Source organism: Gorilla gorilla, chromosome 21 (assembly GCF_029281585.2).
Source record: "Gorilla gorilla gorilla isolate KB3781 chromosome 21, NHGRI_mGorGor1-v2.1_pri, whole genome shotgun sequence".
NCBI lineage: Eukaryota > Metazoa > Chordata > Mammalia > Primates > Hominidae > Gorilla > Gorilla gorilla.
The window spans coordinates 70728846-70756646 of NC_073245.2; the positions used below are offsets into that span (position 1 = coordinate 70728846).

Consider the following 27801-nt stretch of genomic DNA (forward strand, 5'->3'; position numbering starts at 1 on the left):
ATGCCACTTCAAAAAATGTTAAAGAAATGTGTAGGGAAGACAAGAAGCTTTTTAAGTCAAACCAAGACCCGCTGTATATTTTAACCCCACCCTGCAGTCACATTGTTGGTCCTAACAGTGCCTCCACACTAAAGAAAATACTCTCCATTAGTAAAGAGAAAACTACCCTAGAATATTCATCCAGCTGATGTGTGAGGAAGGGCTGGCAGTCCATGGCTAGGGCCCTGGCATGGTCCCCAGTTTTCCTCCTGTTTCCCAGAAGCTCAGACTCCCAAATGCTCTGTTCTCCCATGAGTGGGCCTGGCTGCTCTGCTCAGCCCTCTGTGCTCCACCACTCTCGCCTCCCAGAGCATTCGAAACCTCTCTTAACACAGTCTGCCCTTTACTGGATTGAAAGCAATTTGAGGGGAAGTTCAAGGTTTTTTTGTTGTTGGGTTTGGTTTTGTGGTGTTTTCAGTTTTTTTTTTTTTTTTTTAATACCAAAGTATTTTGTGTGCATAATATAAAAAGCCAAACGGCTATAACAGGCTCATAGTGAAAAGCAGCAGGCTCATATCGCCCTGGGCTACCTCTTCCCAGAGGTTGCCAGTTTAGCACATTGAACTGTTTCTTCTGATATTAACATCTACATTTCCTAATAATGTGGTTATATTACTTTTTCTTGATTTTTCACTTCTATATATTATCTATTGATTTCCTCCTAAGGGAGATAGGGATTTAGCTCTAATAATCTTTCTCCCAACCACATCCCAAGCATAGATTTCCTTCTCTCTCCCTCTCAGTCATGTTATAATTTTTGGCTACATCAGTATACTTTTGCATGATTAAGACTACTGAGATATTGTTTACAGCTCTACCTTGAATATGCTGTGCTTATATTTCCCTTATATGTGTAATCCTTTGTTTTCCCGGAGTTACTACGTCTTAGTGTTTTGTTTGCTTAGTTTCCTATGTATCTATCACAAATTCAGCCCAGACCCTGATAGAAGTGTGAATCTCAGCACAATCACAACACCTCAGGCAATCTGATTTTTCTGGTTTTCTTAGGTCACTCCTGGAGCTCTCTGTTCTCCTGCTCTTCTCTGGACTGACTGCTATCTGAGCCTACTGCACAGCTCTCATTCCAGGGCCTTCACTCACTCTCATCTTTGGAACTCCTTTTGCTCTCTTCTGGATTGGACCCCTTCTTTTCTGGATTTCTAGCTTCCTCTCTCTTGTTTTACTACCCCATTTTGGGGGTGCACATGCTTTAGCAGGTCTCTGAGCAAGGAGTATGTGGGACATAATGTTTTTGAGAACTTTACATGTTTGAAGATGTCCCATTCTGCTCTCCCACTTGATTGATAGTTGTACAGGGTATAAAACACAAGGTTTAAATCATTCTGAGGATTTTGGAAGCATTGTTCCACTGATTTCCAGCTTCTAGTGTTTCCTTTAAGAAATCGAGTGCCATTCTAATTCCCAATTCTTTTTTATTTCTGGGAATATTCTTCAACTTTAATTTCCAACCTTCTTTTGATTTTTTTCTGCTAACATATTTATAGTTTTCAAGACATCTTTCTTTTCCCGTTATTCTTTGTTACGGCAACCTGCTCCAAGATGTATGTATATTTTTTTTCACTGAGGATATTATAGCTCTTTGTTGCTTTGTTCTTTTTTGTTGTTGTTCTGTATTTTTGTACGTTGTTCTGCTTGAGACCAGAAGTGTTTCGTAATTCAGATTTTTTTGGATTTTGGGATATTTACATTATACTTCCCAGTTAAACATTCCTAATTTGAAAATCCAAAATTCAAAATGCTTCAGTGAGCATTTCCTTTGACCATTGTGTCACCACTCAAAAAAGGTGGTGGATTTTGGAGCATTTTGGATCTTGAATTTTCATACTGGGGATACTTAACCTGTATCTAAATTTTTAGCATGATACTCTGCCCTGGGCTGTCCCTAAGTCCAAAGATTTTCGGGTTAAACTTTTGGTTTCTTAAATTGGTTAGAGATGGGATCTAGGAGTAGAATTCCTTTTACAGACTTGTAAAACATTTCAAAGATTCCTCCTGTTTTTAGCCCTACTGTTCTGTTGGCTTCTGCCATGCCTAGGGCCACCATTTCCTAAGCCTTAGGGGGATTCATGGCACAAGTGGACTTGCTTCTGAGCTGTGCCCTTTGACCAACCTGCTTTCCACCTTCTGTAATCTCCCGTCAGTGATAAATTACCCATCAGCTTTCCAGATTCCAGAATTTTGCTGACATCTCCTGTTGGCTATGTTCTTATTTCCTTTTCTGTTTATTCCTGTGACCTTGTGCCCTTTAATTCTTTCCCATAATTTGTTGGGACAGAAGGAAGTGGAGCTAAAGGCGTGTGTCTGCCTGCCCCATCTTGGCTGGAAGTTGGGAAGGCCTTCCTTCCAAGGCACCCAGCATAGCACCTGGCACATGATGGATGCTCAGCAAATGTCTGTGGGTCTTTTTACTAAACAGGCAGTTGATTTCACCAGAAGTAGTGACCACCTAAGTTTTGGTAATTTTTTTTCTCCTGAGGGATTAAAAACAATGCCAAATGCAGGAGTGAGAGTAGTAGGTTATTAATAACCCCTAGGAAATACATACTATATCACAGGACAAAGACCCATCCTCACTAAGAGTTTGTTTTGTTTTGTTTTGAGACGGAGCCTTGCTCTGTTGCCCAGGCTGGAGTACAGTGGCATGATCTCGCCTCACTGCAACCTCCACCTCCCGGGTTCAAGTGATTCTCCTGCCTCAGCCTCCTGAGTAGCTGGGACTACAGGTGCTTGCCACCACGCCTGGCTAATTTTTTGCATTTTTAGGAGGTGGAGTTTCACCGTGTTAGCCAGGATACTCTTGATCTCCTGACCTCGTGATCTACCCACCTCAGCCTCCCAAAGTGCTGGGATTATAGGCGTCAGCCACCACACCCAGCTTTTTCTTTTTTCTTTTTTTCTTTTTTTTTTTTTTTTTTTTTGCCATTTCTCTCAAAATACGTTATTGATTCCATTTGAATCACTTACTATTTTGGGTCTTCCCGTAACTGGTGTTGGGGCTGGTTGGCTCCAGGAACCATCAGGTTTCAGCCCATTTTATTGATAAAGAAACTGAAGCTGGCAGGGTTGGGGGTGGGGGAGATGGAGGCTCCAAAACTAAGAAAGGAAAGCCTTGGGTACCTGTGTGAGGCTGAGGCTCTCCCAGTCTCCCTGACCTTTGGGGGATGAGAAGCTTGAGATGGAGTCTCAAGGCACCTCTTACCAGGCCCTGTGGCCTCCTATTTGGGGAGAGCAGTGGTCTTCAATGCCTTTCTAGATATATCCTGGCTACTAGAAAACAGATGTCCTCAAGTTCACAGGCCTGGGTTCTGCTCTGCTCATCTGATTAGAAAAAAAGTCAGCAACATCGAAATTCCAAGCCAGTATAGTGTGTGGGTGTCATCTTGCTGCTTGAATTCGGAGTCTCCAATCAGGTCTTGGAACATGTATTCTTTTAACTGGTATTTATTGACCTCCTACTATGTGCCCGGCACCATTCTAACACTGGGGATCCACAGAGAACAAGACAGACAAGGACCCTGCTGGCAAGGAACTCATTCTAGAGGAGAGGGGCTAACAATAGGTGAAAACCAACAAACGGGATTTTTTTCAGATTTCAGCCACTGACAAATGCTGTGATGAAGTGACTGCACTGTGGTGGGCGCTATCTTTGGGGTGGTCAGGGGTGAGGTGGGCAGAGCCTTCCAGGTGAGGGAGAACTGGAGCCAAGACCTTGAGAGGGACTGGGTTCCATGGGACTGCAGGAGAGCAAGGAGGCCACTGTGGCCGAAATGGAAGGTGGAGGTGTCAGGTGGGCAGGAGGAGGGTCTGTCTGGAAGCTTGGAAGGGTGGTTTTAGGGAATGTCGACAGGTCATTTGTGCTCATGCTGACATCCATTTAAGGGGGGTTGTGTGTGTGAGAAGGAGCAGCCTTTCAGTCTCAGAACCATCAGGAGCGGACTGGAGGCTGCACGCTACTGTTCAAGTCCCCTCTTGAAGTGGGAACAGCTCTTCCCTGCTTGTCTCCGGTCTGCGATGCTAATGGGTATGAATCAGCCCTGACCAGGCCCTGATGCAGTGCTACATTCTGCGTCAGAAAGCTCCAGTCCCTCATGTCTGAGTCACCTGTGCCCCCAGGAGAGGATGCACAGACCAGGGCCACGTGCTGGTGGGCCTGCGTCACCAAGCCACACACTGCTGTTCAGCCCGGTAGCACCGCTGGGAGATTAAAAACATGCGCTTAGTGAAAGGCAAAGAGCTTCTTTTGATAACCAGCATCTGTTAGTTAATGGACCTCTGAGAGCTGTATACAATTTCAACTTTTTATTAAAGAAAAAAAGCTCATTTGCTCTCCTGGGAGTTGCACAATGAAATTATCAACTGCATGGGCTTCCCACCCACCCCCCATCTTTCAACGTGACTGAACATGCAATGGAGAACATTCATTTTATTTGGAAATAGGACTCTAGGCTTTCCTCCCCGTCTGTGGATGAGAGCGCTCTCACGTTTTATGTGAAGGGCAGAGACTTAAGGGGCGGGAGCAAAGGGCTGGAAGGAAGGCTTGGTGCCCATGGGCCTCTGGCCCTGTACCAGACAGTCTCAGCCCCTCAGCCTCTGAAATGACCCCTTCCTTTATCAGCCCAGAGTCTTGGAAGCCCTGACCTTCTGCCTGGGAGAAAAGGGATGGTTGCCCTTTCTTCAGCCTTCGTAGCTCCGAGCAGCATCACCTGCCCCCAAACTAACACGCCCCAGCGAGCAGAGAGCAACTAAGTCCAACTGAGGGGATCCAGGAAGCTGCTGTCCTGCTCAACACACTCCTTCTCATTAGGGATGGCATCCCACGAAGCAACACTAAATTGCCTTCCCCAGATAAAATCAAGGAATCCTATTCCCTCCAAGAGTGAGGAGGACACCCCAAGCCCGTGGGCTGTGATACAGAGGCCCGGATCTCAGGCTCTGGAGCCCAGCCCCTTCTCTCTGTGCCTTAGTGTCCTTGCGCGCAGGACGCAGAGACTCACGCACCTCTCACTGACTCAGCTGGGCCTCTCGAGGGTCGCTGAATCTGGTAGGTGGAGGTGATCAGTTCACGGGTCTCAGTGTGAGGCTTAACAGGGATAACCAACAATTACTGAGTCACATATTTATTGAAGTTCTTTCTACCATGCACCGGGCACACTGGACCCTTCCGGAAAGATCGCAGGAAGCGAGTCAGAGCCGAGTCTTTTTCGTTGGAGCTTACATTCTAGGCAAATAAGGTTATTTCCACCAGTGATCAGTTTTCATGACAAAGAACATACAACTGTGATACAATGGACTGACAGAAGGACCAGGGAAATGGGGCTGCTCTTTGGGATGCGAATGGTGACATCTTCAGGAGACAACATCTGGTCTGAGACTTGATTGAAAAGAAAGTGCTCAACTTCTGAAGGTCTGCGGGAAGAGAGGCTAGGCGGAAATCAGGGCTTGTGCAAAGGCCCCAAGGCAGCAAGAGCTCCTGTGATCAAGAAACAGAAAGAAGGCCAGTGTGGCCGGGGCATGCGGAGGCGTGGCTGAGCCTTGCTGGCAACAGTGAGCCAGAAGTCGGGCTTTTATTCTGAGTGCAGTGGAAGCCCCTGGGGGGTTTTCAGCAGGACAGGCAGTGGCATGAAAGCAGAACTGAGAGAGCTGGGGTTTACCTCCACTGCTTTTATTATCTTTCACACATTCTCTGGAAGACACTCCACTTCCTTTCTTTAGAACTGTAATTCCCTTGGTTGACTTTAATAACCAGCAAGAACATTTTTCAGGCTGTTTAATTTTATTAAAAGGTTCAAATTTGATGATAAATGGTGGCATGGTTACTTCAAGCTTCGGATACAAGACCTGCTCAGCCGTGGACATATCATCGACACCCACTGCCATCCCCACCAGGAGCTCCCCCCACCCTGATGTAGTCTGAGACCGTAAATAATGTAATGATTTCTTGTACTTTGGTAAATATGCCAGGAACACTCGTAGCTGTCTGAGAGCTACAGAGAATACTAACTTGGTGGGCTTTTTTTTTTTTTAAGAGGAAGGATGGGTAATAAGTGGAAGCAATTTCAGCAGGCTGACTGAACCCCACACAGTCTCAGGGAGGAAAAGGGCTTCCCTCTGAAACCATCACTAACCTCACAGACAATTGTTCAAAATCTGTGATAAGAGCTAGAGATAGGGATCAGGAGGAGGAAGGAGGGGGTGAGTCATTGGCCCCCACTCCTGAAAACCCTTGAGCCCACCAGGATGCCAGTTAATTTCACAGTGTACAGATGAGGCCCTGGGAACATGGGCAGAGTCCCTGGGGAGGCACAGCCTGTTCCCACCATGATGACAGTCCCCTCTGAGCAGAGGACACCAATATATTAGGATTATGGCAAGGAGGCTGGGCAAGGCGGAGCTGCCCAGATGTCGCCATGTAGCCTGGTGACCCCGACCTCTCCCTAGGGTGGGCCCAAAGATACACATTCGGAGATTCTCTTCCTTTGTCAGGCAAGCACAGGCAATCTTGGCAACCGAGGATGGCTGGGCAGGGCGAATTGCAGAGCACGTTAGTGTTACGGCTGTCATTACTATTAACTACGTTCAGAAGGCTGGAAATGCTGCTCCCCTCCAAAGACCTGCCCCCAGCAGCCAGCCTGGTGCACACTGGCATTTGCCTGGGCCAGGGAGGCTTGGAGGCCGCAGGCTGCTCTGGGGAGGCCACGCTTCTCAGCTTAGATGGAGTCCTCTTCATTTTGCATGCTGGCCCGGGAAAACTGGATTTATCCACACGCAGCGTTGGCAGCTTGAGGTCCGACTTGCAGAAGCACAGGCAAATGCAGACGAATGCCAGCAGTCGGGACTCAGGAAAGCTGAGCTGCCCCTGAAGACACAAGCCCTTTGCCCAAAAGCTGAGAAGCACTGAAAGCCCGAAGTGGCATCTTTAATTCATGGCACCACTTAGAGATCGTATTGCTAAATTCGAATTAATAATCTTTAAACAACAACCTACAGACATGGCAGAACTATAGGCCTCGTCCCTAGGCAGAGCCTCAGGGTCTCCTCTTGCTCCCATCTTGGAATCCCAAGGGTCAGGATGGGAAGAACTGGGGGGAGCATGGGATGGGGGTGTTCCGTGTGGCCCCCTGACTGCACCTGTTGGCGAGCTGCCAAGGATGAGGAAAGTAGAAAAATTGGGAGTGATCTTTAGAAACTTACATAGCAATGAACATCACTGCCGCATCCAAGTGCTTGACTGGGGACCCGGGCTGTGGGATGTGGTATAGGCTTTGCAGGTGTTAAGCTCATGTCCTGAGCCACATGGGACACAGGCAGAGTTTGGAAGCAGTGGGGCTGTGCGTCCATCCATGACAGAGCAGAGGAGAATGGTTCCTTCCCTACAGCTGCCAGGAGGGAGTCTGAAGGGTTGAATGGGTGTCCAGAGCCGCCATCCTGATGTCAAGTCCAATGTCATAGCCAGTGGAGGAAGGCCAGCCCTAGAACTAGGGGCAGAAGTGGGAAGGGGGCTATGCGAAGACCCCCTGTGCTGGGGTGCTTCTGCAGTGATGGCCTGTGCTGTGGTGGCCTGGAGAAGTCAGGGGCCTCCCCATGACAGAGCACCAGGGGTGCCTGGTAGGAGGTGGGACGTTTCTCTGGGGTATCGGGACTTGACCCATCGGTGGGCCTTTGTCCGATGAAGAGCAGGCTTTGCCCGAGGGGGTCTTGTTCCATCTTGAAAAGCTCGTACTCCACGTGCGGGAGCCGGATGCCCAGCGGTAGGCAGCCATTGGTGGCTGTGACATCCCGCTCAGTGCCCATGGACCAGGCCCCCGCACCCCCACAGCTGCTTGGCTCAGAGAAGTTGAGCATGGCCGTGGTGACCTGGTCCATGGGGGTCACATGGGCCCGTGTGACCTCAAACACCAGCTCAGTGCCGCCGCGGACCCTGGTGGATGGCGTGCCCCTGGTGTAGCGGCCGGCGGCATACACGGTGAAGGTGGGCTGCCGGCAGGCTGGGTCTGAGAAGTGGTGGTAATACCCTTCCCAGGAGCGGCTGTGCCCGTGGAAAGTGAAGAGCCGGGTGAGGAACAGGACTGCTGGGCGCACCTCGCACCCCGAGCTGACCCACCAGCCGCCCAGGTGCAGGGGCAGGGCCAGAGGGGGCGGCAGCACGGGCGGGTGGTGCACATCGGAGCGGGCAATGAGGCCACAGGCTGGGCACGGCTGCACGTGGTGCTGGCAAAAGACAAACAGACAAACGGTGGTTGTCCCACATGGAGAAGGTGGGGTGCAGCCTGGAAAGGAACCCCAGCTCTATAGGGGTGTCAAGGCAGGGTGAGGTGCGGCCTGTCCCTCCCTCCTCTCTCTCCTCACTCCCTGCCTTCAGTCAGGACGACCTCCTTGCTTCAGCCAGGATGGCCTCCTTGATGGAGGTCAGCCCCTGTATCCCCCGGGCCTTGGGTCTCCTGCTATCTCTTCCACCTGGAATTCCCCGCCAGCTCCTTCTTACCTCTTAGGTCTCAGCTGGGCACCAGAGAGAGCTTTCCCGAATGCCCCATGTAAGGTGGGCCTCAGGGCTGTCACACCACCCTCTTTTATATTCCTCATTCCACCCCCTGAGACTCTTCTCTCTACCCCTCACCCCTCATCAAACTGGAATGCATCATGCCTTACAGTCCTAAAAAGCCCTAGAAAGCCGGGACTGTCTCTGCGGCTACCCCATCCCCACCGCACAGGGCTTGGCTCACAGCAAGCACATATTTGTTGCATGAATAAATGAGAAATGAATGGAAGCATAGGTGGCCTTCGTCTTGGGACCTGAGAGAACTTGTCCTTGCTCATGCCCAGTCTGCTTGGTCCTGGAATTTGACCGTGAAAGTTGATCTTTTTCTAGCTCACTCTTCTAGGTGTTTCAGAAGTGCCGGGAACTATGCTAAGCACTTCCTGGGCAACTGGTACATGTTATAGCTGAGGGAGCTGAGACCCAGAGGGCCGGCTGGGCTGCCCAGGTTGTCCAGCCTGGAAATGGCAGAGACCAGCTGAAATGCAGCCTGGCTTACACCCGGCTGTCTGAGCTCCCCCTCTCATGTGCTCATAGCAGGTTACATCTTCCCTACAGGTAGAGAATAGAGGATTTTTGTCTTTAGAAATCTCACAGTGGAAGGTGCGCATCATTTGCTCTGCCTACCCCATGGAAAGTGGATATGGCAACAAGGATCAAAAGCCATCAAAATATGTCTGAGCCGGGCACAGTGGCTCACACCTGTAATCCCAGCTCTTTGGGAGGCTGAGGTGGGCAGATCACTTGAGGTCAGGAGTTCAAGACCAGCCTGGCCAACACAGTGAAAACTCATCTCTACTAGAAATACAAAAATTAGCCTGGTGTGGTGGCACATGCCTGTATTCCCAGCTACTCAGGAGGCTGAGGTAGGAGAATTGCTTGAACCTGGGAGATGGAAGTTGCAGTGAGCTGAAATCACACCATTGCACTCTGGCCTGGGGGACAGAGCGAGACACCATCTCAAAAAAAAAAAAAAAAAAAAATTGGCCAGGTGCAGTGCCTCACGCCTGTAATCCCAGCACTTTGAGAGGCCCAGGCGGATAGATCACGAGGTCAGGAGATCAAGACCATCCTGGCTGACATGGTGAAATGCCATCTCTACAAAAAATACAAAAATTAGCCAGGTGTGGTGGTACATGCCTGTGATCCTAGCTACTCAGGAGACTGATGTAGGACAATTGCTTGAATCAGGGAGGCAGAGGCTGCAGTGAGCCAAGACTGTGCCACTGCACTCCAGCCTGGGTGACAAAGCAAGACTCCATCTCACAAAAAAAAAAAAAAAAAAAAAAAAATTATGTCTTTGGAAGCCCATTGCTTAAGTCTGCGTGAAGGAGATAGTTGAAATCTCGTAAAGAGCTGGGACTCAAAGATGTTCATTGTTGTGTTATTTGTTATAGGGAAAACCGGCCACACTCGGGTCTTCAGGTGCCACCACACCCTCCCTTGTCCCAGGCTATGAGTTGGTTTTCCTCTGTCTTTGCCCTTATTTAAGGGCAAAGTTGTCTCTGCCTTACAAACTCTCGTGAGCTGGGTTTACCGTAAAACACGTTAACAGGAAATAGATGCTAGAGCAAATTGCGTGGGAGTAGTCTGCATTTTGGAGTGAAAAAGCTCAGCAGACGCTAAAAAGGAATGAGATACAGATTTCTTCTTCCTTCTTTCTCCTTCTTCTCCTTCTCCTATTTTATTTCTAAAAAAGAAGCTGCTGCCCAGACTGTAGGCCAGAGCGCCGTTCTGGAAGGTAAATGGCCTTGGAACTTGTCAAAGCTGATGTGAGAACAAGCAAACATCTCCTGCTGTGGCCATTCCAGAAGGAAACTTAGAGTTGCAGTCCAGGCAGGACAGCCACAGGAAGGGGGCATTTTGAGGGCCCAGCTGGGAAATTAGCTCCAATATATTTTTTCTTGCAAAAATCCCAAAAGACTTCCACACAGCACTGCTTAGTGAGTTTCATGCCAGACAAGTGGCACTTAGAAGTTCTGGTTTAGAAAGAAAATATTGGATGATTGAGAACAGTTTTTTTTTGGGGGGGGGGGCATCACATTTTATAAGCTGTTATTTTTTATTTCTATAATGAACCTTAAGTTTCCTTGATTTATATAATATCGGAGACCATATTGGCTTTGGTTATGGGGATTTGGGCCCAGAGAGCTTGATGGTTCTCTGAAATGCTAGCAAATGGCTGCAAAAATGTTTGTGATGGGAGCAAGCAAGCTTGATAGTTAGCTGCAGTGTTGGTGATTGGGATGCCGGCTGATAAGAGTCGACTCTAATTTTGGCATTTTAACCTACATTCTGAGCTGTCACACTAATATATATTGAGAAGACATAATGCGTTACAGCAACATAATCCCAGAGCTGTCCCTACCCACCACAAAAGACAAACAAAAGATATTCTCTGCAGATAGGACATTTAGGGCTGCTAGTTGGTAATCTGGGGTGAGCAGTTTTCTGCAGAGCAGAAACAAATTGAGAACCAGCAAAGTTTTAAGGTGAAAGAGGGATGAGAAAAAGCATTTCCTTCTATGGTGCTTTTGAAGCTGGTGAAACAAGGTTCCCGGCTCCATGGGAAATCTTTCGGGCATCTTTCTGCAGAGGTCTGAAGTCTCATGCGTTAATAAACAAGGCCCCCAGCCAGCAGAATTCACAGAATTGTACAGAAACCAAACTCTTCCTCGTTTAAGCCTGTTACATAAAGTTATTTCTCAAACAGCACAAAACAGTTTCTAATTAACCCCCAGAGGTGACACCAGGCTCAGATAATTTTGGTCCAGTGTTGGCTGATTGATTAGCATTCTATATCCAGGCAATGAATTTGGGGATCAAATTGGTTTTAAATTAACTTCTAAAAATGTTCATGTTTACCATCTGGTTTGGGTCGTGGGCAAGGCGTGGGCCCCAGAGAGCTTAAGGCAATAACTGATTCATTTCTTGGGGATTTCTCTGCAGCAATTCCTTCTTTGAAATTATCTGTCTTTTCTTTCTTTTTTTTTTTTTTTCTCCCAAGGAGACAGGCCATTGGTGAGCAGACCTTTAATGTAATGTCTGTACATCTGGCACTGTTCATCACTGCATACATTTCTATGTGTTTCGCTTCTCCATCACATTTCAGGCTGGATTGGCCACCCAGGTTGGCCGGGCAGCAGGGAGGGCAGGGACAGCCATGGCCCCAGAGTCCTGCCTGGGGATGCATGAAATTGCCAGCCCCCACAGCCCCCGGGGATCTGTCCTCTCTGCATTCAGAGCAGTTTCCCCTCCTAATGAGGTGGTGGTGGCCGGTAATCAACTCACCGCTAGCGCCTTCTCTGAACTAAGTAGGATTAACGCCAGACCAGCCTAGAACATTGGTTGCCAAAAAGGGAATAATTTTGAGGTCATAAAAAGAACTCTGAGGCTGATTTTCTGATTATGAGAACTTTGTATCGTGCTCCTCCTCTGCTATCCAGATCCTCAGTTTGGAGGAGGGGGTGGGGGAAGGGAAGGAAGGCAGGCTTCTGGTCTGTCTCATCCACAGTGCTCCCGTGTTGGGGCAGTGACAAGTGGGTACTACCAGGGGTTAGAAGTTGCCTCATTGGTTTAGTTCCTTGAGTGTCCAGTACACGGTAGGCAACAAATACATGCTGAATGATGTGAAGGTGGCCTAAGAGCTGCAAGAGGACTTCATGGGGATGCTGAACACATCCATCCATCCACACCCATTCATCCACCCTCCCTCCATCTGCTCGTTTGTGCACTCAAGAAATACGCATTGGGTGCCTTGTACAGAAGTTTTTCACCTCGAATGCTAACCTCAACTTCATTTTCACTAACCTTTCACTAATAAAAGTTAACATTTCTTCTCATTGTAAATGGAGGCAACGAGCCCCAGTAGCGTCAGCAGAACCTCTGACTTTGTATGACACTAACAGCATTGCAGGTACTGGAAACATGGTTTGCAGTCGTCCCTGCTTTGAAATGAGGGCAAATAAAGGTTTCACATTTATCGTTTCTCTGTATCACAAATTAGTGTTTTAAAACTTGGGTAACTGTTTTAATAGAACTGGTTTTCATTTAAATCCCACATATTTTCTCTTATGCTTTTTTTAAAAACAGATTTTCTGAGGGGGGGTCCTTAGGCTTCACCAGCCACCAGAGGGGTCTCTGACACTGGGAAAGTCCTAGGTCCACACCCTTGTAGGAGCCAGGCTCTGAGCTATGTGCCAGGAGCCATTATACAGTAAAGTTACGTTTCTTTCTGCCTGTTTGCTCATCTAGCAAAAAAAAAAAAAGTGTGCTGGGGGACTGCTAGATCCTCCCCAAATTAGGATGGTATGCGTGCAATGGCTTCATCCAAAATCTAGGTTAATCAGCTTCAGTGAAATTCGTGTTGGAGTCAAGGGGGAACATGCTAAAGAGAGGGCGGTTTCCTTTAGCCTGCAGCCTCCCCGCACCCCGGACAGCTTGCTGGAAATGCAGAACCCCGGGCTCCACCCAGACCTGAAGGATCCCTTTCGGCCCTCTCACAAGAAGCCCAGGCCACGTGGCTTCGCCGTCTGGTTTGGGAGTGGGCGAGGGTGGCACCCCAGTGGTTGTGCGGCTAGGTCAGTGTGAGGCTCGCACTGAGATTTCCAGGGGGTGGCATCTGGGCTGGTGTGCGCGGCCCCAGCGGCGCCCTGGAGGAAAGCTGCCCTCTCCCTAATTCATCCATCCACGTTTATTGGTCCTGATCGTCGTCCTGACCCGTGCTAGGTGCCCGCTGTGGCCCCACCCTTGTGAAGGACCTAGCGCCAGAGGGAGAGGCAAGAAACAAGTCACCAACAGAGCTTCAGAGCGGGCTGAGAGCTGGCAAGGGTCACCTGCGGGAAACGGGGAACAGTAGAATGGGGACTGGAGCGGATATTTCAGCCGAGAACTAAGGGAGGGGGACACCCACCCAAGCCTCTGTGCCCAGCAGGGGCAGAAACGAGATCCTGCAGTGCCCACGAGGACAGGGGCTGGGGAGGACCAGCGTGGGAAGGCCGACCAGAGGCCCGCCAGCCTTGTAAAGGCTGAAAAAAGATGTCTCCAGCAGCGTGAACAGGGTGCGCAAATGTCCTGAGGCACGCGGACCAGAGTGGGGAGGGGCAGTGATGACAGCCGGGCAGCCAGAGCCCTGGGCAGGCCCAGGTCTTGCAAAGCTGCGGGGCTGGGTTCCGAGCTCGCCTCCCCGAGACCACCCCCGCCCCCCCCCCACACCCCAACACACACACTCACCAGTGCGCTCTGCAGCGGGCGCTGGTAGCCGGTGGGCCGGTAGTGCCGCCTCTCGGCCGGGTCGGTGTGGATGTCCCCCAGGTACAGCTCCTCCACCAGCCGGGGCGACGCCCGGGGCTGCGGCTGCAGGCGGCGCTGCACGCGGACCAGGCTGAGCTCGTGCATGGTGAGGCCCAGCGCCTCCAGGCAGTCCCCCTGAGCCCGGGCGCTCCGCAGCTCGTACAGCGCCCCAGGCAGCCAGGCCCGGGCCGGAGGCAGCCGCCGCGCGCAGTCCCGGCCGGCGCGGGTCTGGTTGAGGCGCCCGGTGACGTCGACCAGGGCCCGGCGGCTGTGGAAGACGATGCCCACCTTGTGCAGGTGGTAGTCGGCCTCGGTGGCTCCCCGGGTGACCCAGGATGCCCGGCGCAGGCGGACTTTGCCCTTGACGAGCAGCGAGTGGGCAGGTTCCCCGCAGAAGGGGTCCTCGTAGTAGAACTGGTGGGCTCGAAAGAGCCGGCTGGGGTAGAAGGTGTAGGCGCGGGTCAGGAACTCCGGTCCTGGGCGCACCTCGCAGCTGCAGGGGTGGAAGGAGATGGGCTGGGTGCAGAGGGAACACCGCGCCGCGAGCCCCTCTCCCCTCTGGGCTGGGCTCCTTTCTCACCCCAGCCCTCCTCTTAGTCCTCAGCTCAGGCCTGGGCCCCTCCAGCCTCGGTTCCCCTCACTGCTCGCAGTCAGGCACCCTTGGGGCTGGGGCTTTGCACTGGATGCCTCGTGGCCTCGACACAAGCCTTCTAGTTCATTCTCCTTTCCCTCAATCTGAATTGCCCTACTGGAGGGCCTTTGCAACCATCTGGGGACCCGCTGGCCTGGGAGCTCCGGGATGCCCTGCCTGCTTCCTCCCCCGCTGGACTCTGGGCACCTGGCCCAGAGCCCGCCCCGCGCCCTCCCGCGTCCTTGCTGAGTGAATGGAGGCCCGTCTTGTCTCCCCCTTCTCTAGGCTCACTGCCCTGACCAGGTCTCATCCTTGCCTGTGACAGGGCTTGAAGATATAAACCAGGAGTCGGCAAACTTTTTCTGTAAAGGGCTGAGTAATAAATATTTTTGTTTTGGTGGGCTGGGTGGTTTCTGCGGCAACTACTCAAAGTTGCCGTTGTAGAGCTAATGCAGCTATAGATGATACGTGCATGGATGGGCATGGCTGTGTGCCAATAAAACTTTGTTTACAAAAATGGGAAGTGGGCTGGACTTGGCCCCAGACTCCATTTGCTGGTGATACAAACAGATCCAGGGGAAGGGGTTGGAGGGAGAAGAAAGAGAAATGACTCCTAGACTCACGGTCAACTCGGGGATGGGGCAGAGGGGGCCTCTGGGACTTCCTACTGAGGGCGCAGGTAGGGTGGACGGTGGATGAAGTCGGGGGGAAAAATAGCAGGCACCCTCCTCACGATTTTACTCTAACCAGGTACCCTCTTGTACTGCTATTTTCTTTCTTATTTTTTTGAGACAGAATCTCACTTTGTCACCCAGGCTGGAATGCACTGGTGCAATCTCGGCTCACTGCAACTTCTGCCTCCTGGGTTCAAGCAATTCTCCTGCCTCAGTCTCCCGAGTAGCTGCAATTACAGGCATGTGCCACCATGCCCGGCCAATTTTTGTATTTTTAGTAGAGATGGAGTTTCGTCATGTTGGCCAGGCTGATTTTGAACTCTTGACCTCAATCAATCTGCCCATCTCGGCTTCCCAAAGTGCTGGGATTACGGGCGTGATCCCAGCCCATTTTCTTGATATTTTTTTGTACCAGGGCTGTTGGAGCAGAGGAAACATGTTATCACCCAGCAAGGAAATAATTCCCTTTTCTTTTCTTCCATCTTTTTGATAATGTTGAGGGGAAATTCTGTGGTCAGAGCTAATGTGTCTTTAATGCCAACCTCCCTGTTCTCCCAGAGAGAGCAACTTAGAACTTCGGGTTGGCAACAGATCTAGAGAGGATTTATGTTGTTTTGTTTTCATGGAATTTAATTTTACAGTTACCTTTAATTTATGACAAGTGGCTCTGGTCCCCATATCCAGGATAATATTACGTTTTCTTTAAAAATAATCACATTACACTGTCAATGTATGCCAATTATATCTCAATAAAGCTGTAAAAATAAATGAATATATTTTAGTAAATAAAAGCAAGTTGGTTTACAGAAAATGATAAGTAAATACTAGTACAGGTACTTAAAAATAGGGAGGGTGAGCCACACCCCTGAGGGTCTCAGACAAGGCCTGGAGAGGGGAGATTTGCCAGGAGGACACAGCAGGTCACACTGGACCTCTTGATGGTTCCCAGGCTCTGGGCCCTTTCCCACTCTTCTCCCAGGAAGCAGCAAGGTCAGTCTGGAGAGCATGGCAGGGAACTTTCAAGGAAGAAAGTTCTAGAAGAAATTTCTTAAAAGAACTGCTCCAGAATGTTACTGTCTTGGGGCAGAAGCAGCCTACAACCAGCGTCCCCCCTTCCTGTACCCCAGTTCTGTCTGGGTGACCCTGGTGAGTGGATGCCTGGATCTCCCCTGGACTGTGCCGTGGGCGTGGGGGCTGTGTGCAGCCTGGCTGAGCCTGCAAATGCATTCGAAGTGGCCTCGAAGGACTCACGTCCCCTTCCTCCAACGAAAGCGCTAGCAGATGTTTGGCAGTCGGGAGTTTCTGCCTGACCTCAGGAGGTGCAGGAAGGACACGGAGAGGCCAGTCCTTGACCCCAGAATGGGACTGGCCTGGAGGGGATGTCGGGGGAAGGAGGAATATGCCAGGTGTGAAGGGGGCCACAGCCTCCCTTTTCCCCGATCCCTGCCCCAGGAGTGGGGACTCAGCTGGCTGCTGTAGGGTTTGTGCACCACAGATGAGGAGAGAATGCAAAGTCCATTGGCCGCAAAGCAGCGACTGAGCCTCTGAAATGTCGAGTGAGCCTGTCAGGTTAGACAGAATTAGATGGGTGCACCCAGGCTCTCCCTGGCCTGCCACTTCCCGCCCCAGGGCCCTTCAGCAGCTGCCCCCTCTGCCTGGCTCTTCCCTGGCTCTCTAGATGGCTGATTCCTCTCCTTTTAGCTCTCAGCTGATGTCACCACCTCCAAGAAGCCTCCCCTGATCACTCTCTAAAGAACCCTCCAGGTCACTTGCTATCACATCTTTGGTTTTATTTCCTTCATTGAAGAACTTAGTGCAATCTCAAGTTTATATTATTCATTTGTGTGTTCGCATGTTGAGCGCATGTCCCACTGCTGACCCCGGGCACTTAGCTCGTAATAGGTTTGTATAATAGGTGCTCAAGGTGTTGAATGGATTTTGCCCACGGACGTGATGCCCAACACAGTCCCTGCCTCCCATTGCACTCTGGGAGGGGAGGCAAGCATCTCCAGCAGCTTGGCAGGTAGAAGGCCTCTTGGATAACTATGTGAATTATGCCCATTTCAAAGATTGGATGCCGAGTCCCAGAGGCAGAAGTCTCCAAGTCCAGGGGTCCATGGTCAGGATGACCTGAAGTCTTACCCCGTGGAGATCCAAGGTCCATTAAGGCGTGGGGGCAGGATCGCAGTGCTGGGCACTCTATCTGGCAAAGGCTGCTGGCAGTGGGGTTCCCAGTGCAGGCGGCTGCCCCCGGCCTCCCCAGCTGCCGGTGCGGTGTGAGCTGCAAAGCAGACAGACCTGGGTAAGACCCCAGCATGCCCCGGGAACACCCACCCCATCTGCCCTCCCAACCCCACTGTGGCCACAGAGAGCCAGGCAGGGCTGTCCCGCAACCTCCATCGCAGCCCCGTCCCCAGGATGCCCCAGTTCTGGAGACAGTGATGGGTTCCCCATATTGAGGATCCTAGAATGAGCCTCCCCGACGCATCTCCTCCTGGGTTCCCAGATGTGATCACCCTGGAATCCAAGCCTCCTAGATGGAGCCTGTCCCAGATTCTGGGGCTGGGAGGCCTCTGAGAATTGTACACATGGAGCAGACTCTTAGAAGCCCAGACCTTCCACGGGCTCATCAGCCGTGGCCGAGTCCTGCCTGCTGGTGGCTGAAGGACCCACGCTCCTGGACAAAGGGCACTCTGGACTCAGGACCCAAGGTGCTGGGGACAGTGGGGCCCTAGCCTATCCCTAGAGCAGACCACTCCCCTCCACCAAGGAGCCCTGGGGGCTGCTTGGCCTCTCCCGGCACACAGCAGGCCCCTCGAGGCCACTCGCTTCAGGTCTCACCTGGTGCTAGGCACCTGCTATCTACTCGGTGCTTGGCGAGCGTGTGGCAAGGGAAAGAGTGCATGGCCGCTGCAGAGGCCCGGGCCGAGGTATGAGGCCAAACAATGCAGGCCCTACCCTTCTTCAGGGCTCCATCCCTTAGCCCAGACACCAGGGGGAGGAATTGGGCTCAGGGCAGAAGATGACTGGAAGATGGACACGGGAAGCAGGCGCTGCAGCACAAGCTCCAGGTCCTCTAGAGTGACCCCTAGATGAGCTTGGCTGGGCCTGGAGACAAGTGAAGCCCGGGCGTGGGGCTGTTCACGATCTTTTCTCGGGCTGCTCAGAGGCGAGAGTGCCAAGACCTTCAGCTGCTAAAGAGCAGCAGCTCTCCCAGAAACTGTCATCTCCACTCAGGGCTGATGGGCTTGAGATGGCCCAGATGACGGGATGCTGTGGGAAGCTCGGCAGTGAGCTGCGTCCAAATACTCCAGCCACGGGCTGTGCTCAGGGGCGCTGGCCTGGCCCTGGAGGCCCAGCTCCTGCAGCGAAGCTTCCAAGCATGGCTCTTCCCACCCAGCCTGGGGCTGGAGTGGGTCAGGAGGGGCTGAGTCTTAGGGCTCCAGTCCAGGGGACGTGGGGGCCTGGCAGTAACTTCAGGAGGCCTTGGGAGGGGTTGGGGGCTGAGTTGAGAAGTGAGCAGATGGCGTGTTCTGTCGCTTTCCTGGCCTCTCAGGCAGACCTTCCCAGCAAGGGTTCAGGAGAGCTGAGGGCCCCCCACTGCCCCCTCGGAGCTGCCTGACCCCAAACTGTCTGTGCCCCAGGGGTATTTGAGGAAAATGAAGCAGAGTGGATTCCTCAGTTCCCTTGAGGTTGGGGGTTGCATCTGGAGACTTTTGGGGTCCCCAGTGATCAGCTGAGAAGGCAGGAGTGACGCTGATGATGACGAGGGGGATGACGGCACCTGTTAACTGGGTGTGGACCCCTTGCTCTTTTATACATTATTCCCATCTGATCTTCGCAATAACCCTGGAGTCGGTGTTAGCATCATCTTCCTCTCATGGGCAGAGAAACAGGCTCAGCTCAGAGATGGGCTCAGCTTCCACGGGGCACATGCCACCCGGATGTGGCAAAGCCAGGATGTGAGCCCAGGTTGTTGGACTTTGGGGTGTGACGGCGTCACCGGTGCTTGTCTCACATCCCCAGAGAACACAAAAGGGGCTGACTTGGAGACGGGGTAAAATGCAGGGCAGTCAACAAACATTGGCCGACTGAATAAACGAAGGCATGAGTACAAATGCTGGTGTAGCCCTAGGTCCCTGTTGTAATCTTGGTTCATCCTGCAACTGATTTATTGGCTTTAGTTAGCCAAATAGGAGAAATGAAAACAAATAGCCACCCAGCCAGGGCCAAGGTGTCCCCACACTGACTCATCAGCGCTTGGGGCCACTCTGCCAAGTGAAAGAAATGCCAGTGGGATCTTGAAAGAGAGAGGCCGTGGTTGTTTTGTCTCAACTTGGCACGTCTACTTTGCAGGAATTTGTGGCAGGATATTGTAGTGGGTACGTAGGCACCAAAGTTGGGCCAGATCCCCATGCAACTCGCCAGGAGTCCTGAGCTGACGGGTGCACGTCAGCGTCAACACCGCGTGCATGTGGGGCTTCTGCAATCTGCTTCTTCAGAAGACACTGGGTTTCCTGGATTCAATTCTGCAGGTTAATTTGAACATCTTCAGTGTCAACGAAACCTGTCCAAAAGTGTTGATTTGGGGGAATGGATGAAAACAGAGCGAGGAAAAGGATCAAAAGGGGTCAGCAATATCTGCCTGGTAGGAAAATCAAGCTTGCGTTTCAGAGTAAAATAGTGAAGGGGCCCTGCAAATTATCTTGTCATTGTTTCCACAAAACTTGGGCTCTTGAGGAAATGTTTTTCTGTTCAAAAGAAAACAAGGCTTTTTTTTTTTCCCCCTGCACCCTCCCTGAAGTCACTGAGACTAGACGGCCCTTTTGTCATGAATCCTCAGATCCTGTGTTTCTGCCGAGTGCATTTTAGTTTATCTTGTTTTTCTGTGAGGAATTGGGATTTAATTATGTTGGGAGACTCTGAGATACAGCGAAGCATTGCTGCATGCAGAACATGTACACACAAATGCGAAGAGCTCCTCAAGATGCACTTGTTGAGGAGCATCACGTGGCCTCTTGGTCATGCGTGAAGTCTCAACTTCAAGGTTGCAAAAACGAAATTAACCAATTATAATGATTCCATGACATTTTCTCCAACACAGCTCTTGGGGTAGATGTTGGATTTTCTTTGCTTCCCCCCCACCCCTTCTCTTCCTCCAAAAAAGTCTTAACTAAAGAAATAACAGCTGAAAGCAGATGGTGCGGTGGGTTGGGTTACACAACTTTTTGCAGGGAAGTGATAGACGGAGTTAAATGCATGGACCAAATTGACTTTTATCAACCATGGATTTTTAATTAACAGTGGTGTCCACTTACTGTCATTCATTATTTACTGTTTACTCACTAATTAAAAATTATGCTGTTTTTGCATTCATAAGAGCAGGGACATTTGAAATTAGATAGCATTGTTCAAATTACCTGCAGAATTAAATCTAGAGTTCCCAATTGCTCAGACCAGGCTACCGGAGCTTAAAATATGACCTGCTTGAGGCCGATGTGTTATCCTGAATCAGAGCACCAGAAACAGGCCTCATGAACAAATACCATATGGACCTGCCTGGGGCCTTCCGGGGAAAGGACACTCACTGAGCACACCCAGAAGTGTGGGCACTTGGCTAAGATTGTCTTGAGATCATCAAATGGTGCCCAGCGTCTCCTGAGCACACATTCTGGGAGGCCCAAGGCCAGGTGCTTCATCTGCATTATGACCTTGAGCCCTTACAGCGGCAGCATGTCAGTACCTTGGCAGAGCCCAAAGGATTGACAGGTGTAATCGAGACAACCACCCGTGACATGGGTTCTGTCAATGCACCCATTTTGCTGATGAGGAAACTGTGGTTCAGAGGGGTGGAGGGACTTGGCCATTGTCACTCCTCCACAGACAGATGCTTCTTAGCCAAATAAAACACAACAACACACCTAGTAAAATACACCTAACATAAAAGGTACCATTTTGGCCGGGCACGGTGGCTCACACCTGTAATCCCAGCACTTTGGGAGGCCGAGGCGGGCGGATCACCTGAGGTCAGGAGCTTGTGACCAGCCTGGCCAACATGGTGAAACCCTGTTTCTACTAAAAGTACAAAAATTAGCTGGGCATGGTGGCGCACACCTGTAATCCCAGCTATTCGGGAGGCTGAGGCAGAAGAATCGCTTGAACCCAGGAGGCAGAGGTTGCGGTGGGCCGAGATCATGTCATTGCACTCCAGACTGGGTGACAAGAGTGAGACGCAGCCTCAAACAAAACAAAACAAAACAAAACAAAAAATAACAGGCACCGTTTTAACCATTTTAAAGTGAACAATTTGGTGGCATTAGTACATTCACAATACCATGCAACCACCACCACGATCTCCTTCCAGAATGTTGTCATCACCTCAAAAGGGGACCCTGTGCCCATCGGCAGTCACTCCCGCTCCCCTCTCCTCTTAGATATCGGCAACAATGACTCCGCTTTCTGTCTCTGCGGATTTGCCTATTCTGGATATTTCATAAAGATGGAATCCCACACTCTGTGCCCTTCTCTTACCTCCCTTCCCCAGCAATTCTCCTAGATGGGTGTGGTTATTCCATTTTGCAGATGAGCAGTGGAGGCCTAGAGAGGTTTCACTCCTGGGGCCACAATTTATGTTTTCTTCAAAGATCATGAAAAACGCAGGTATGGATCAAAGAGAGAAGAGGGTGGAGAAAAGATGTGAGCTTTGTAGTCAGAGCAGAGGGAGAAATATCAGCTTTTCAGGTACCTTTCTTCTGGGGCTAAAAAGCAAAAGAAAAGTACTTTTTTCTCCTGTAATCTGCTTGTTCTGAGGTTCTCGAAGCAAGGCACGAACGAACACAGGGTGGGGTGCGAGGTGATTTTAGGTGCGACGCGGGCACTTCGTATTCCAACAGTCACACATCGATTTTAGAGGGTGTTAAAAGTGGCGGTAGTTATCATAACAGCCTTGTACTTGCATGGCCCGTTTTTCTGAGGACTGAGTTTTAAAAGGGGATTGATCTGAACTTGATATTAAAATATTAGGTATTTTAATTATTTTCTTTTAATATTTTAATAAAATCATATTTTATAAGGAGGTACAAGGGACTCGTGGGTGTGGTAAATGGCCTGAGGGTGGTGCACGGAAGACGGAGGGAGGAGCAGCTCAAGGTGAACTCGTCACCTCACCTGAGGCACGCAAAAGGAGAGCATCTGGGCATCTCAGGGCTGCCACGACAAAGGCCACACACTGAGTGGCTGAAGCAACAGGAGTCGATCCTTTCCCAGTCTGGAGTCTGCAAGTCTGAAGTTTGAAATCAAGGTGTGGGTAGGGCCTCTCCCAGCACCTGGTGGCTCCAGGTGTCCCTTGGCTTGTGGCTGCATCACGTCGGTCTCTACCCCCATCTTCCCATGGCCTTCATCCCTATTTGTGTGTTTCCTCTGTCTGCACCTGTGTCCAAATCTCCCTCTCCTTTCTTTTATAAAGGCACCAATCCCTGGATTAGAGCCCACCCTAATCCTAATCCAGTGTGACTTCATCCTAACTTGATTACACCTGCAAAGACCCTATATCCAAATAAGGTCCTATTCCCGGGTACTGGGGGTTAGGACTCGAACATATCTTTTTTGGGGGGTTACATTCAACCCACAGCAGATAACAAGGGCCATCCAAAATTGAGGTCCCCCAGGTGACCCAACTATCATTCATTCATTTCTTCTCCCCAACACCAACACTTATTTTTATTTATTTATTTATTTTGAGACGGAGTCTTGCTCTGTCGCCCAGGCTGGAGTGCAGTGGTGCAATCTCGGCTCACTACAACCTCTGCCTCCCAGGTTCAAGCAATTCTCCTGCCTCAGCCTCCTGAGTAGCTGGGGCTACAGGCGCATGGCACCATGCCCTGCTAATTTTTGTATTTTTAGTAGAGACAGGGTTTCACCATGTTAGCCAGGATGATCTTGATCTCCTGACCTCGTGATCCACCCACCTTGGCTTCCCAAAGTTCTGGGATTACAGGCGTGAGCCACTGTGCCCTGCCCCAAATACTTATTGAATGCCTGTTGTATGCCTGGAACTGAAATGGACTCTGGGTCTATATGGCTGCACATGATGGTCAGAATTCCTGTTCTCCTGGAGAGACTGGCATTAATCAAATAGACTCACATCAGAGTAGAACTTCAAACCATCCCAAGTGTCTTGATGGAAATTTAAACAATGGCCAACGACTTCAATGATTTCCCAGTGCACTTGGTTCAATATCCAAGCTTTCTTGTGTAGCCTCTGAAGCCCTTTGAAACTGGGTGCCTTTTTACCACCAGATCATCCACCCCATCCCACCGTGCTTTTCCACTGTGAGTCCCTAGTGCTGAAAGGGCAAACCTTTGGCTGCCTTGAGGCTATTGCCTGTGCTGTTCCATCCTCTGCTCTGTGCTGGGCTCTCCATCTTCGTGGAGATCTCAGCATAAATGGCATTTCCTGGCAGTGCATCCTTTCCAGGCACCCCTCTTCTGTTCACTCCATTCTCTTCTCTCCTGTGCAGCACTCATCACATCTGGCATTTATTATCTGCTTTCTTACTTCGGTTTACTTTTTTGACTTTTCATTCTGAAATAATTTCAGGCTTACAAAAATGTTGCAAAAGTGGTAGAAAGAGTTCTAGTGTATGCTTTGTCCAGTTTCTCTACAGGTTAACATCTTACGCAGACATTGTGCAATGATCAGAACCAGGACGTTAACATCAATACAGTGTTCTTAACGAGTCTACAGACCTAATTCAAGTTTCATCCATTGTCCCATTAATGTCCCCTTTCTGCTCCAGCATCCAGTCCAGGATCCTGCATTGTATTGAGCTGTCATATCTCCTTCAATCTGAGACATATCTTTTCTTTTTGTCTTCTATGACTTTGACACTTTTGAAGAGTAGTGGCTCTTATTCTGTAGTGTCCTTAGTTTGGGATGGTCTGATGTTTCCTCATGAGTAAATTCTGCTCATGTGTTTCTGGTAAGAATGTTGTGGAAGTGATGGTGTATCTTTCCCAGTGCATCATCTCAGGAGGCACACCATGGCAATCATCCCATTCCTGGTGATCTTGACTGATCAGTTGCTTAAGGAGGCATCTACCATGTTTCTCCACTATTAAATTACTACTTTTCTCTCTGTGATTAATAATTACCTTATGGGGATATACTCAGAGATAAAAGAAATATCTTGTACTTCATTATACATTCCCTCACTAATTTTAGCATCTATTGATAACCGCCAATGATTCTTGCCTACAATTATTATTGGTGGTGTTTTCCAAATGGTCATTCTCTAGTTCCATCACTCTTTCTGAGTTTATTTTTGTTTTTAGAGATGGGGTCTCACTATTTTGCCCAGGCTGGTCTTGAACTCCTGAGCTCAAGAGATCTGCCTGTCTCAGCCTCCCAAAGTGCTGGGATTTCAGGCATGAGCCACTTTGCCCAGCTCTTTCTGAGTTGATTAACAGTAATTGTGCTGTAAAGATGTACTGTCCCTTCTCTCCCATTTATCTTTTTATTCAATTATTTATATTAGCATGAACTCCTGAATATTTATTTTACTTTATCGGTTATAACACATTACTATCATTATTTATTTTGTTGTTCAAATTGTCCCTGATTTGGCCATTGGGAGCTCCTCCAGTTAATCTCCTGTGTCCTTCCTGTATGTCTTTGTCATTTTAGGGGTAGTACTTCCTCATTTCCTGGTGCCAGAAGATCTTCCAGGATCATTTTGTATTTTTTTCAGTCCCATCCCTGAAACTGGCCATTTCTCCAAGGAGCTCCGATTCCTTTTATTGGAAAATGGTGTTTAGAAACCAAGATCTGGGTGCTACATGTGCTCACTGCTAGTGGGCTGTCACTTTAGGCTTCTTAACTTTTTCTTTTCTCCTTCTTTCCTTCCTTCCTTCCTTCCTTCCCTCCGTCCTTTCTTCCTCCCTCCTTCCTTCCCTTTTCCCCTTCCCTTCCCTTCCCTCATTTCTCCCTTCCTCTCCCTGTGACTCCACTAGTCTGCCAGCCTCATGAGGGCTGGGTCCTCATCTCTCTTGCTCACTGCTGATTCTCCAGCACCTGGCACAGTGCCTCATGGATGCCCAATACATATTTGTTGTGTTAAGTCATGGAAAGTGCTTAGGACAATGCCTTCATAGACTAAGTGCTTAATAAATGCTATTTATAATGACTACTTTTCGTTGAATGAATGAATGGCTTGTGGTCCATAGCAGCACGTGTGTGACTTCCTTGTTGACCCTTCTCCCACCCCACTGTAATGATGTGGCCATTACAGTCAGGCTTGAAGCAGGAGAGGAGAAAGACAAGGTTTACAGCTGTTGGGATTGCCAAGAATCTGGCTGAGGGCAAAAGGGTGATCAGTCAGGGAGTTCCCAGCAGGCTGGGGGCCCAGGCTGATCCAAGCAGGTAGAGAGGAAAGAGAAGTAGGTGAAGGGAGATTGGTGTGTGAGCATCAGATCATGTCACAGGCTTAGATGGGCTGGATCTGGCCTAAGAAGCAAATGCCAGGTGCTTTGCTTTAAAGCCTCTTTTCACCCTTGGAACCTGCCCTAGTGAAACCAGGATCCTGACATGGTCCTGCACCCCCAAGGAAGCCTCCACTAGCTCCACAGTCACATAATGCAAGCCATAAATGTCACCCCTGCATGTGATTTTACTGGTGCATGTTTTCTAGTAGCCATGTTAAAAAAGCTAAAAAGAGACAGGTAAAATCAATTTTAATGATATATTTTATCCGGCTCCAAGTACTATATATTTCAACATGTAACAAATACAACGATTAATGAGATATTTTATGTGCTTTTTCCCCCCCATACCAAGTCTTCAGAACTTGGTGTATATTTTATACTTACAGCACAACTCAATTTAGACAGGTCACATTTCAGGTGCCCTGTGACTACGTGGCCAGATTAGACAGCAGAGCTCTAGCTCAAGGATGGAGCATGCATGTCACATTTTGCTGTATCAGAGGTTTTCAAGTTGGCTTCTGAAGAGCCCGGGCTTATTTTTGAAGCAGATAGGGCAACCCAGTGGGTAGGATGTAGTCTTTGACCCAGCTTTAGCCCAAACAGTCCCTATCTGTTACTCTGTTTTATATACTGAGGTTTGGATTAAGATTTGCTTTTTTTTTTTTCTTAAAATATCTGAAACCCTCTAGTTTATTTCAAAACCATCAGCTTGAGGTAATTCACCTAGAAAGTTTGGACTTGGAGGAAGCTTACACATATTTTAAATAAAAATTTCAGCAATGGCTCCCCACCCCAAAAATAACCTCTCTTGATTAGAGGAGGCTGCCTTTTACAAATGGAGAGATATGCTGGCTGCGACGGTGGCCCTGGCTGCGTGGCCATTAAGCTTCAGAGACCGGCTGTGGAAATGGAGCCATTCCGGCACTGCTGCAGTCAAAGATGTACTTTCCAATGAAGTCACTGCGCAAAAGGCATGCAGCGTTTGCACCGGAACTCCCCCAGAAGGCTGCAGATTGGATGCTATGACTGGATGCTGCATCAGCAAACACAGAAATATGAAGACACACTTTGCATTCTAAGAAGCCCACCCCCAACCTCTGGTGTGAATGGCTGGTCCTCAGATACCTCACATGTCTCTCATTTGGCTATAATGGAATCTCCTCATCCACCTAATCCGAGAATCTTTGTGTTCAGGGCTGGCAGGCAGGTTGGGGAGTGGGTTGGACTTTGATATCTTGGGAAACACAGAAATGATATGCTCTAAACAAAGCACCTCCACCCCCCGCAGCCTTCAGCATCCCAGCCCTGTGGAATGTGCCCTCCTCCGCTCAGTGCACTCAGAGAGTTGAAGGCTGCCCAAGAGTCAGTCAAGGGGTACCTGGCAGAGCAGGTCTGAGGATGTGAGAAGCAGAAGGGCCTTTGGATTAAGAAGCCGCGGGTTGACAGGTGATCAAAGGGACAGGGTTTGGTTAGCCACTGGCCCCCCAGTTCTCCATGAAAAGTCTCAGGTCAGGCTGGACCACGGGATGGAGGACAAAGGTGGGCCTTGCTTGGTACCAGCTGGAGAAGGTGACTGCTTCATGTTTGTGTGACATGTGCTTAAGCCACAATGGAAAACGCTACGTATGAGGAAGCGGCTGGCCACTGAGGATAACTCCCTGAGGCCTCTGCTTAGCCGTTCCTGCTGAGGGAAAGGAAGCGCACAGTTCACAGAATGGGAAAGGAATGGGGGCCTGGGGAGACGAGTTCTGGCCCACCAAGCCTGGCTCATAAGCTAGGTTTTTCTGTTTGTTTGTTTAGGAATGTTCCAGAACGAAAACTCTCCCTTGGCCTCATGATAATGCTAATTATTCTCGCTCTGGCTGGAGCTCCCACCCAGTTGGAAACTGGAACATCCCAGCCACAGGCCAGCTGCTTCCAAAGAGCCAAGGAAGCAGGGTGACGGATGGAAGCGTTTCCCTTTTCACCCAGATGTTCCGGTGTTTTGGAGACAAGGCCTCGTTAACTTGACTTTAGCACCTGCGTTCCCAGCTTGCACGTTGGTCTGTAGACATTATTTATACCAAACTTGGCCAATGCTGTCCACTGATGCCAACATCCCACCTGGTGCTTGGAGGAGCCAGTGAGGG

At 49.8% G+C, this 27801-nt stretch overlaps 1 protein-coding gene across 2 annotated transcripts in view; it reads right to left on the reverse strand.

Annotated features, from left to right (window-relative positions):
• Positions 1–5814: 5814 nt before the first annotated feature.
• The window catches only part of APCDD1L (APC down-regulated 1 like), a 56536-nt gene continuing 34549 nt past the window's right edge, over positions 5815–27801 (reverse strand). For both annotated transcript variants that reach the window (XM_004062433.5, XM_055372853.2), the window contains exons 2-4: positions 17333–17471; positions 13826–14378; positions 5815–8268 (exon numbers count right to left, since the gene is read on the reverse strand). In XM_004062433.5, coding sequence (XP_004062481.1) covers positions 7504–8268; positions 13826–14378; positions 17333–17471 — 1457 coding nt within the window. In that variant the 3' untranslated portion in view covers positions 5815–7503. The remainder of the gene's footprint in view (positions 8269–13825; positions 14379–17332; positions 17472–27801) is intronic.